The 12,500-nt window shown below is 42.8% G+C and overlaps 1 protein-coding gene across 1 annotated transcript in view; it reads left to right on the plus strand.

Moving 5' to 3' along the window:
• LOC125045163 (microtubule-associated protein futsch-like) overlaps positions 1-12,500 on the plus strand; it is a 32,687-nt gene that overhangs the window by 19,786 nt on the left and 401 nt on the right. The window contains exons 3-9 of the mRNA XM_047642316.1: positions 1,818-3,274; positions 5,537-5,891; positions 6,271-6,398; positions 6,760-6,952; positions 7,271-7,457; positions 8,948-9,054; positions 9,265-12,500. The exon at positions 9,265-12,500 is cut by the window's right edge and continues 401 nt beyond it. Coding sequence (XP_047498272.1) covers positions 3,119-3,274; positions 5,537-5,891; positions 6,271-6,398; positions 6,760-6,952; positions 7,271-7,457; positions 8,948-9,054; positions 9,265-12,164 — 4,026 coding nt within the window. The 5' untranslated portion in view covers positions 1,818-3,118 and the 3' untranslated portion in view covers positions 12,165-12,500. The remainder of the gene's footprint in view (positions 1-1,817; positions 3,275-5,536; positions 5,892-6,270; positions 6,399-6,759; positions 6,953-7,270; positions 7,458-8,947; positions 9,055-9,264) is intronic.

Genomic DNA, 12,500 nt, shown 5'->3' on the forward strand with positions numbered 1-12,500 from the left:
CATAAAATACAGAACAAAAACATTAAAAAAAAAACAGAAACACAGAGATAACATGAGAATCAATACAGACATGCATTCATTATCGGTCGACCACCCCGGGTCACACGACAGCCGTGGCCCTCCGGCTCCTCGCTCTCAGCCGAAAGGTCACTCATGATCGCTCCGTTTCACGCTCCGTGCATTCGAGGTGCAGGCTGGTGCTGTGTTGCCTTCGTCTGATTGGGTTTCCTTGCAGAACGTCTTGTTTGTGGGTTATTAATGATGAAAATATTGTTTTGATGGAGGTGTTTACATTTCATTTGTCTATTTATCTGTCTAATTACTTTTCTATGGGATTTGACTTGATTTTTTTAGTATACGGTGACGGCTGAGAACATTTAACTTACCCTTTCACCGTTTCTCTCTCATCGTTCTTCTCTCTCTCTCTCTCTCTCTCTCTCTCTCTCTCTCTCTCTCTCTCTCTCTCTCTCTCTCTCTCTCTCTCTCTCTCTCTCTCTCTCAGACAAAAGTGAATTGAAATGAAACTGTATTTGTTTATTCCCAGTCAAATTTATTTTTTATTGTGACATCAAGAGTTGCTTTAGTAAAGTCTGGCTTGTGGAAGTAGTATTCTTTTCCCGCGTAACGAAAGGTTATTAGTTCACACTAAGTCCATCACATAACCTGTTTGGAAAATTAGGAGTTTGTGGATATCCTTCAAGAAAGAGTTCGTAAAGACAGCTGAGTGTCCTAAGGGGTCGTATTATTGCGGCTACGTGTGTAATCACAGTCATTTTAAGATTACAGTGTCCGGAGGAAGTGTTCATTTACTTTGTGATAACATCGATTCCAGGTTTATACCAGTTCTTATAATGTTACGAGCAAATATCTACTTAGTATATCTTGATTTGTTCGTTCCTATTTTTGTTGTTAGTTTATTTGTTTGTTTTTGCGTCGTAGCGAATCTAACATAAGCAGCAAGAAATGCATGAAAGTTGTAATTACAATTACGCGAGTTTTTTCTTCTTTTTGTGCAGTTACCAAAGTCTTTATAAGTGTACGATCACTTCGGTATAAAACGAACAAATAAATGATAACAGTAAAGAGATGAAAGCAGTCGAATATATAAAAGTAAAGGTAAAGAATCATTGGCTAAGCAGGCAAATAAAGGTACCGAAAGTTAGGAACAAATAAACACGTTCATGAAGCATTTCGTCAGTACGTTGCGTGCTGCATGCTAGCCCTTTGCAGATAAAGTCGCAGCTAAAAGGAGATAACAACCGGACATAAAAGCAAAAGACTGAACTGCGAATAAACTGATTCATGAGCGTATTACCCGAGTGTCTTTTTGCTAACTTTGATTTTGTTTGGATAAGCAAAACGCAATTTGCTCTGCCCTTGGACTTGACACACGCATAGAAGGCAGTCCAGCCTCGACATCCAAATCCCCTGGAAAGTTATATCCGTTTTTCTTCATATTGTGAAACGTCTCAGTCGTTTTCGTCTTCTATAACAAACAATAGAACGTTCGATTGCACATTACATTAGATCCATTCGCTGATCAGAAATGCTGTTTTAGATGATATACATATATGTTTATAGATAGATAGGTGTGTGTGTGTGTGTGTGTATGTGTGTGTGTGTGTGTGTGTGTGTGTGTGTCTGTGTGTGTGTGTTTGTGTGTGTGTGTCCGTGCGTGTGTATGCGTGTGTGTGTTTGTGTGTGTGTCTGTGTGTATGCGCGTGTGTATGTGCGCGTGTGTGTGCGTGTGTGTGCGTGTGAGCGAGTGTGTATGTATGCATAATCGTCCCAGCCATACCCACCTGCTTCCGTTCCAGATCACGGAGGACGGCGATGTGGTCCCGGAGGCCGAGTGGAGGAAGCTGTACGCCAAGAGGGAGAGGGAGGAGAGGGAGAGGGAGAAGGATGACCACAGGGTGCGACTGCAGGAAGCCGAGGAAGCGTCAAGGAGGAGGGTGAAGGATAAGATAAGGAGGAGAGAGGTAAGGTCAAGGAAGCGTGCAGGATGGTAAGCATGAGGAGGACAGGAACCCGGAGGTGTGTCGCAGGAGGTCAAAGGTCATGCGAGTTATTTTTACGATTTTAAACACGTAGATTGAAGGAGGTTTATTGGTATTCGAGTTTATGGTTTATTTACGGTTTATTATTTAATGGTTCACGCCTGCAGTAATGGAGAGTTCAATTGAAGGGGATATTGGAGTGAAGGAGAGTCAGTGAATAAAAGGTAAATCAAAATAGATCTTTGTTGTTATGTTCATATACTAATTAGTTTGTAAGAATTGATAGAAGATGGCATTTTACATTCCATAAAACAACATGAGCAAATTCATTAACTTTCATGAAAAGATATATACCTTTAGTACTAAACAATCATACAAATTGCCATCGCTAACAACACAAACACACAAACATACACATACACAAATACACACACACACACACACACACACACACACACACACACACACACACACACACACACACACACACACACACATCATATATATTTACATGAACTTAGATTTCGTAGACGGTTAAGAACCCCAAAATAACAAGCAATGTGCGTGACGTTTATATCTTAGTCTAGGCTAAGTCGATGTTTATGCAATAAGCACCGAAATCCTATATTAACCCATAAATAACTTGAAAGGAAAATAAAATGGCATATTATTCATATAATTAAGAAACTGTTTCATTAAGTTAAGAAGTTGAATAAGGTTTAATACGGCATAAAAAAAACAAAGGTTACTTAAAGGCGATGCGGTAATAATGCTATTAAGATTAACTGGCTAGTATCTGCCTGAATATCTTAAAGATAAGTTAGTATAAGGCTAATTATAAGGCGATGATGATGAGTCGTATTCTAAGATAATAATAATGTTTAAGAGCCATCCGCATAACCAAAACGGATTATTCAAAAGCTTATAAAATGAATCAAGAGGCGATAACTTAGCCATAAGACAACCAATAGGAATACGTAGCAATAAGAGACAATAGCCTTAATAGAAGCAATAGAAAAGGAATAGCCATAAGAGACCAATAACTATAAGAGCAGTAAGCATAAGGGGGACACGGGTCGAGCGTGAGGTAGGAGGGTGAGGCTGAACTACCACTTCAGATGAGGCGGTCGCTCAGGCTGCTGTTAGAGCGCGAGTGGCGGCGTCTGTACACCCAGGAGCTGCAGCGCTTGGGCCAAACGGGAGGCCACGACCCGAGGCCTCAGCTGCAAGAGGCCCAAGCAACAGGGAAGACGGTCAGGATCATGACAAGGGAGGTGAGGCGATTGCAGGTGAAGAGGAGGAGGTGGGGCGACGTGGGGGTATCTCGTGGGGAATAAGGAAGAGCGATAATGTGTTGAAAAAAGGGAAGTGGACGGTTGAAAGTGAAGTTTGATAGTGTGTGTTGGAAAGAGGGAAGAGTACGAGTGAAAGTGATATTTTTATGGCGTGTGTTGATGTTCTAGAGAGAGGGATGAGAACTGATAGAAGTGATGCTTGATAGTGCGTTGATATGGAGGAGAGTGGTGAGGACTAACTGTAAGAGTGGTGCTTTGATGTGGAAGGAAGGCCGCAAAGAGCGGAGGGGACTGGATAATGCAGTGGGACACAAAAAGAGAGAAGAGTTAGAGGTGGAACATTGAGGCCTTCGAAAAAGTCGAACTGAGAGTTTTCGGAACAGAATTGACGTCAAATATGAAATGATTGTGAATGCATGAGAATTCAAACACTGGACAAAATATGAATGTCTTTTGGTGTGCTACTAGAAAAAGTATGAATGAAAATATATCTTTCTACAAAGGAAAACGAGTGAGAGGAAGCATAAATTTTCATTCATATATATCCTCATTCATAAGAATGCTGCCTACTGTACCAAAAGATGCACTATACATGTGGGAAGATAAGAATACATGATGACCACTTTCTAAAATGTATAGACGATATAAATTTGTTATATTGCTATGTAGGAATTATGCGATAGTAAGTAGTGGAAAATTGGAAAGGATTTCTATCCAATTATAGACGAATCAGCGTTTCAGATACAGTGGAATTAGTAAAAAGGTATTGACAGCTGACTAGAAACCGGGCTAGCAAGAGAAAGTGAGAGGAGGGAGGGCTGAAACGGAGCTATAGATCATCGGCGGAGAATGTTTTATCTGACTTGGCACTAGATGTCTCTCCTTGTGTAAAGGATATGAGAGAAAAATAAAAAAAAATCTTCCATTCTAGACATGGGAGTTTACAAAAAAAAAAAAAAAAATCTACCCATAATAAAAATAATTATATACGCTGTAAGTACTACCTACTGTCATTAACAATATTCATATCCACGCAAGTCATATAATGATAATCATAGAATTTTTTCGCGCTACCAAAGACTAGATTATTATCAACCAAATTATCAGGCATAAAATCGTGGCAATAACTATTATTGTGCAATGATCACACCATGCAACCGTTTACAATATTGATTTCTGGCATTTCTCAATCTAACTGTTTTTACTTACCAAATGCCACATCAAATGGAAGCTACCTTGTGACTGAGGCTGGAAGTCTCATTCAGAAATGACATATGTGATACCTAAATTATTCCTTACATCCAGCACCATGCAGTAAACGTGCCTGGCGTTAATAGGCTTGGTATGATATTAAAAATAAGAGCAAATAAAATATAAATCAGAAAGAAAATGAAAAATAGGGAGAAAAATAGGTCGTGGCGCCAGGCTCCCGCGGCGGCCAAAGGTCATTTATCAGTCGCGGGAAAGATTACCCTGTATTTTCCATCGGATTTTTACAGTCTGGAACAAAAGCTACTCTTCTACTTGGGTTATGCAAATGAGCATCAAGATAGCTCTCATTCCAATATTTCTAGAGCTTTAGCTGAAGAAGCTGACTTCCTTGTAGCGAAAGCTTTTACTTTTCTTTCTGTATTGTCAACCAGCATAGTAGTTTGTTTGTTTATTTTTATAGTATAAGCTTTATAAGCTTTGCAAACCGTAGTCTTGTCGCTCGCTAAAATGTGTTGTGTGTATTTAGTACTTTTTCTTGTTTAATATTCTCCGTAAAATTTCCAAATGGAGTCTCCATCGAAAATGACGTAAGGAATATTATTATTATAAGTGCAATTTTTCTCTATATATATTGCAGTTGAGCCCTTGCCAATTCGTTCGTTTTTTTAATCTTTTGTTTCGCATAAAATCTCTTAATGCTTGTTGTTTTGTCTTTTCTCTTTCTTTTTCTTTTTTAACTTCGATCTCGACATATTACAAGTAGAAACATTGGTCCGACACTCTGGAGGTACGTGAGAAAAATACTGAGAAAGTCGCCATGTTTACGACTTCGTTCAGATGTAGCGATTCACACATGACTGATTCTTGACTGCAATATATATCATCTTTCTCTATATAAACATAGGTGTCTAAACAATGGGTTGAAGAATGCTCACACAAATTAAACCAAAAATGAATAAATTAATAAATAAAGTGAAATATAAACAGAATTAAACGAAGACCTTGCTCACGCCTCGCCTCCCGCCCCAGGTGAAGCCCTCTAACAAAGCCTCCGCTCTCGTCGACCATTTCCACTTCGACATCGAGTGGAACTACAGGCCCGTAAGCGCCTCGACGGACGAAGCTCGCACCTCCAGCGGGACCCCCGGCACCTCTCAGGAGACTTCGGGGCCCTCAGACATACCGTCGGGGCCCTCGGACATTCATTCGGGGCCCGGAAATGGGGCTTCAGACGGTCAGGATGAAGGCTCGAACGGACTGGCGCTGGACATGGAGACTGGCAAGAGCAGGATGGCCGGGAGGACACGGAGGACGCAGCAGGAGGCGAGTCCGGCGGGGAACGGATCGTCGTCGGATAGTTTCCCGGACTGGATGAGACCGCGGAGTGAGTTGTGTTTCTTTCGTTCTCTCTCTCTCTCTCTCTCTCTCTCTCTCTCTCTCTCTCTCTCTCTCTCTCTCTCTCTCTCTCTCTCTCGCTCTCTCTCTCTCTCTCTCTCTCTCTCTCTCTCTCTCGCTCTCTCTCTCTCTCTCTCTCTCTCTCTCTCTCTCTCTCTCTCTCTCGCTCGCTCTCTCTCTCTCTCTCTCTCTCTCTCTCTCTCTCTCTCTCTCTCTCTCTCTCTCTGTCTATCTATCTATCTATCTATCTATCTATCTATCTATCTCTCAATCTCTCTTTCTATCTTTGTGTATGTATTTGTGTCCTTCAGCACAATTCAACAGTTACCCAGACTTTCTTCTAAACCAACCCTTTCCCTCTTCTACAGGGTTCCTACAGAAGCCCAAATTTGTTGGTCGAAAGGGCATGGTTGGCGAGCCCTACGTAGCATCCCTGGGCCCCAACCCTTCTCCACGCTATATCCACATCATAAGACCCACAAACAGCTGTCGAGAGGTGTGTTGGTATAACTAGATAAATATCTCTTTTCGTATCTCTTTTTGCGTCTTTTTTTGTTTTCTTTTTGAGGTTTAGATTTCTATGTCAGATCATTTTACAATAGGTTTGGAAATGGTAAAGGTAATATCAGTATTGCTGTTGTTATCAATAATGATAATGATATTGATTAGTGTTCATGATAACATTAATGATTATGATGATAATGAATATGGTGATAATGAGGAGGAGGAGTTAAAGGTCGAGGAGAAGGACGAGGAGGAGTAGGACAATAATGAACGGCGATGATGAATATATACAAAATACTTAAATAACTGAACAAAACCCATGAAAACAAACCCCTCCCCCCCCCCTCCCTCAGGTCTGGTCCCGCCTGTGCCCTCCCCAGCCCGGACCGGTCCGCCCCCGACAAAAGCCTGCCCCGCCCCCTCGCCTCCGTCTGGTGTACGCGGGGGGCGGCGCTCCTTGCCACACGCCCACCAACCTGGCCCTTCTGCAGCAGCCTGCGGGAGCTCACAACGTCACCGTCTTCCAGGGTATTGTTTGTGTGGGAGGTAAGTAAGTATAGGGGGTAGGTGGGGAGGAGGGAAAGGAGGGTGGTGGGGGGAATTCGTGCAGAGCGAAGTGTAAAGTACAGAAAGACCTTTTCGCATTGATGTAACCCCTCGAAGTCGACAACGCCCTCGGTTATTTTATTTTATTTTTTTCTTAATCAAAGAATCAACAGATTTTTGTTCTTAAAGACATTCTCGTACTGTGAAATTCCTTGATATTTTATTGATATAAGTATGATTACCACCAACATTGATAATACAAAAATCACTCATAAAACAATCATCATAATTTCTATCACCGCTCATCTTTCCCTCCAGACGAAATCGAATTCAGTTCCATGCGACGGCCCAGTTTTCCGTTTTCTTTGACGATCTACGAAGACGGGGTAACTACGGGAAGACTTAGTGCCTGTTGTGAACACCGCTACGTCCCCGGCAGCAGGCTCGGGGGGCCTTCGGGACACCTGAGAGTGATCGAAATCGTCGGCGGAGAACCCTGTCTGCGGTGAAGGATTTATTTATTTATTTATTTATTTATTTATTTTGCTCTTGCTCTTATTCTTATTTTTTCGTCTGTCTGTGCTTATGTGTCAGTGTGTCTTTGGTTGTACTTCACAATATTAACTTGGCCTCTCTCTATGGTTGTTTATCTCTCTCTCTCTCTCTCTCTCTCTCTCTCTCTCTCTCTCTCTCTCTCTCTCTCTCTCTCTCTCTCTCTCTCTCTCTCTCTCTCTCTCTCTCTCTCTTTCATTTGTGTGACTGTCTGTCTGTTTGTCTGGCTGACTGTCTGTCTATGTATTTATTTATTTATCTATCTATCTAACTCCTCTATGCCTCACTGAATTTTAAATTTTTTTTCGCTGTATACCGACGTAACAAAGTGAGGAATATCGGACGAAACAAACTAAAACATCAACACATATCCAATTCTTTCGTTCTTGTATGAATTCAGCTATTTACGGAATAGTTGCACATTCCAAACTTATGCTTCCTTTTTAGCTTATAATACATCAGTCAGTTTCAGGAAGCAGGTTCGGAAATGTGCCTGTCGAACTTCGAATCTTTATATCGTATTTTCTTGCCTCTTTTCACTACCTTATTTATATAATAACGCGGTATCTCATAACATGTAAATTTCAGAGGAACAGATTGCCAAGATCTACCCTCTCTAGAAGTGGGGGAAAAGGGCACAAGGAAATATGTTGTTGCTTATAATGCTAATCAGTGATACAAGTTTGTTATATTTTCATGGTATTACTAATTAGCATAAAGATTACATCAATATTTAACCCGAAATTCGTTCTTATTTTCAAATCTAATTTGACATTTATTGTATAACATATAAACGACAAGTTCAGCAGTTCATTATCTATGAGTAAATAATGGGTCTTCACGGTAAATAAGCTGAGTTGAGTCAATTTACGATCAAATGTTATGAGGCAAAATGCAGATAGACTTGACATTTATGCCAAAATATCTTCTGTGACTAATTTGTTTGCTTATTATACGAAGTAGTATGTATTTCCATTGGTTGATTACATGGTGTGTATTCAGTGTTTTCATCTTCATTATAGCGGGCGGGATTTAATAGTATCTGACACGCAATTTGTTTGTATCATATCAGATAGGCTCTTGGCAGTCCTAATTCTTGATTATCAGATATCTAGACATAGATATTTATAACCACATACACGGCAAAAATAATCTTCACAGTCGCTGAACTGCAGAAATAATTCAAAGATTGAAGAGTATGTTTCAGTAAAACTTGATTAAAATCAGAAACAGAAAACGCATTAGGGGACCTCATTCTTAAAGTATTACGAAATATTTCGTTTCTTTTCAGTTAGCAATGAAAGAAAAATGTCATGAGACTATAAGACCTGAAAGAAATATATAGATAAAATACATCTGACGCTAATAATTTTGTGTCCCCAATTATCTTCAAGGCTCAATCACCTAGGCTTTCTAACACCATCACTCGCTCCCTCATTCCAGCTGCCAGCTACGAGCGGTCGAAAAGCGCCACCAAAGCCGCCGGAGGACGAGGCAGGCGAGAGCCAAGGAGTCCTCGCCGCGGCCGTACACTCCGCCGGGAGAGACGGGTCAGTTAGGTCTTGGGTTTCGTGAATAACGTAAATTATAAAGGGGTAATGACTGAACGCTGAGGTCGCAGTTAAGTTTAATCGTATATTAGGGTAGCAAAAATATTTATAGGATATCTTGTTGATCTTGATTCTTGATTTGATTCAGGTAGAAATCTGAGTGTGGTGGCTCTCTAATATGTTTTAATTGCTCTTATCTTTTGGGTTTAGGTAGCGAAGCTGGAACATTTGATGAGGCTAGCACTAGCAGTGGCAGCAGTAGTGGCAGCAGCACAGGCGGAAGTAGCAGAAGCAGCGATGGCAGTAGAAGAAGCGGGAGCAGAAGTAGCAGAAGCAGCCAATGCAGTTCTAGAAGGAGCAGTAGAGGAAGTGACGACAGCAAACGGAGTAGCAGCAGAAGGAGTAGCAGAAGTAGCGATGATAGTAAAGCGAGTGGCAGCAGAAGCAGAAGTAGGAGCAAAAGTAGCTCTGGCGACGAGAGAAGCAAGAGTAGCAGCAGCAGCCAGGACACCGTCGTGAGCAAGGGCCAAGAATCCAGTCAAGAAGATGAAGAAGAGGACACCAAAGACGAGGTGGAACACGAATCAGACGAGGACCCCAGCGGAACGAGCAACACCAGCTCCTCCTCCGACATTGAAACAGGAAGCAACTACAGTCTTCACGTGCGATCGATGAGGAAAGATCGCAGGTTCCTACGACAAGATTCTCCAGATTCTTGCAATGGCCCTTCCGATGTGGAGGTCGCAGCTGCTCTTGGGGTGACAGTCACCCCACCAGAACCTCGCAGCGGGTCCCGGTCGCAGCAAATCTCCCCAGCGAGCAGCAGAAGGCAGTCGAGTGGCCGCGAGAGCACCTCCAGCCGTCGACAGCGTTTATCTTCTGGGAGTCGAGGCTACAGCAGGAAGTCAAGTAGTACGGAAGAGAAGATAGACTCCAGTCGCCGATCGAGTCGCAGTCGCAGGCAATCAGTGTATTTATCTACAAGTTTGGATTATCAAATAAGTGATGAAGTAGAAGATCCGTTTGAGGGAAACAGTGATCAAAGTCAACAGGGATCTCCCACATGTCATCTAAGCTCTGTTGAAAGTCGACCTGGGACTTCCAAAAGTCAGCGAAGCCTTGCAGAGAGTCGCCAGAATTCCACCAGTAGTCAAGGAAATCGTCCAGAAGCTTCCAGAAGTCACGAGAGCCTTGCAGGGAGCCGCAAAGATTCCGGGGGCAGCCAGGAAAGTCGACCGGGGACAGCCAGGAGTCAAAGGAGCGTCGCAGAAAGCCGCCAGAATTCAGAAAACCGTCCAGAATCTTCCCAAAGCCTCAGAAGTCTCGCAGGAAGTCGTCAGAATTCCAACAACAGCCAAGAAAACCGTCCAGAATCTTCCCAAAGCCTCAGAAGTCTCGCAGGAAGTCGCCAGAATTCCAACAACAGCCAAGAAAACCGTCCAGAATCTTCCCAAAGCGTCAGAAGTCTCGCAGAAAGTCGCCAGAATTCCAACAACAGTCAAGAAAATCGTCCAGAATCTTCCAGAAGTCAGGGGAATCTTGCTGAAAGTCGCAAAAACTCCAGAGCCAGCTTAGAGAGTCGTCCTGGAACCTCAAAGAGTCAAAGAAGCATTTCTGAAAGTCGCCAAGATTCTAACATCAGCCATGAAGTCCGTCCAGAATCTTCTAAAAGTCACAGAAGTCTTGGGGGAAGTCGCCAGAATTCTAGTGACAATCTAGAAAACCGCCCAGAATCCTCTGGAAACCATAGAAGCCTTGCACAGAGTCGCCAGAACTCCAGCAAAAGCCAGGAAAGTCGTCCAGAATCTTCTAGGAGTCACAGAAGCCTTCCAGAAAGCCGCAGCTTCGAAAGTCGACCAGGGACGTCAAAAAGCCAGAGGAGCTCAGCGAGAAGCCGCCAGAATTCGAGCAGCAGTCACGAAAACCCCCCAGACTCTTCCAGGAGTCACAGAAATCTTGCAGAGAGCTTCCAGAATTCCAGTATCAGTATGGAAGATCATACTGAACCTTCAGAAAGTCACGGAAATCTTGCTAAAAGTGGTCAGGATTTGAGTAGCAATCAAGAAAGTCGTCCAAGTTCTTCTAGAAGTCACAAAAGTCTCGCAGAAAGTCGTCAAAATTCAAACAGCAGCCAAGGAAATCGTCCAGATTCATCAAGAACTAACAGGAGCCTAACAGAAAGCCGTAAGAATTCCAGTAACAGTTTAGGAGGTCAAGGTCTTGCAGAAAGTCGCAGAAATTCCAGAGCAAGCTTGGAAAGTCGACCAGGAACCTCCAAGAGTCAAAGAAGCCTTGCAGAAAGTCGCCACAGTTCAAAGAACAGCCAAGAAAATTGTCCAGAATCTTCTAGAAGCCGAGGAAGCCTTGTTAGAAGCCGCACAGCTTCGAGAGATAGCTTGGAAAACCGGCCAGGTACTTCGAAGAGCCGAAGAAGCTCTACAGAAAGCCGAAGACATTCTAGCAAGAGCTTGGAAAGTCGCCCGGGATCTTCGAAGAGTCACAGAAGCCTCTCAGAAAATCGTAAGGATTCCAGCGACAGGCTTCAGAGTCGACCCAGCACTTCTGGCAGCCAAAGAAGCCATGCTAGCCGAAGCCAGGCTAGTCGCCCAGGTTCTTCCAAAAGCCGGAGGAAGAGTCAGTCTGAGGTCGAAAGCCCGAAAAGAGGCATCGGAATCAGCGATCCGTCTGATGAGGCAGAGCTGGCTGGGATTGCCACAGGGGAGGACTCCTATGAGAGCTCGTTTGAGGAGGAAGAAAGCTCGGGCGAAGGCAAGCACGCCGGAGGAAGCAAGGAGAAAAGAGAAAGCGAGGAGGACATCAGGGATGAAGTTAGTGAAGCGGAAATCGAAGAAGAAAAAAAGGTCGATGAGAGCGAAGTTGAAACAGAAGACGAGTGTGCCGAAATAGTTGATGAAGTTGAAAAAGGCGATGAAGAAAAAGGCGACGGAGATGCAGATGCAAAAGAAGAACCCAAAGAAACTGATATTGAGGAAGAGATGGAATCTGAAGAAATTGCAAATATTATTAAAGAAGGCATAGGAACGGAGGAGGAGTCAGACATTGAAGAAATGGAGGATATGGATGGAGATGATAAACAAACGAAAAAGTAAGCGAAGAGAGTATGTGTAGGGCGTAAGAGTGACGCAGTGATATAAAAATAGAATAGAAGACACGAACGGGTAAACAGAAAACTATTGCAAATTCTAAGCAATGCGTAGAAAACTATTGATTAGATGGGGAACTTTGTTGTTGTTTGTAATATTTATTCCCATTAACGTTTATCTCACGAAGACGAATTAAGACTTTAGACCGAAACCAATAGAGGCAAAGAAGCTGTTATCTCATGCAATGCACCAAACCACTCAGAGCATCAACACGCTGTCATACTGGTTAAAGATCTTTAGAAGTAGACAAGCCAAGGACGGTCACCACTTTTGCTTGGAGTC

The sequence above is a fragment of the Penaeus chinensis genome, chromosome 36, assembly GCF_019202785.1.
Source record: "Penaeus chinensis breed Huanghai No. 1 chromosome 36, ASM1920278v2, whole genome shotgun sequence".
Lineage (NCBI taxonomy): Eukaryota > Metazoa > Arthropoda > Malacostraca > Decapoda > Penaeidae > Penaeus > Penaeus chinensis.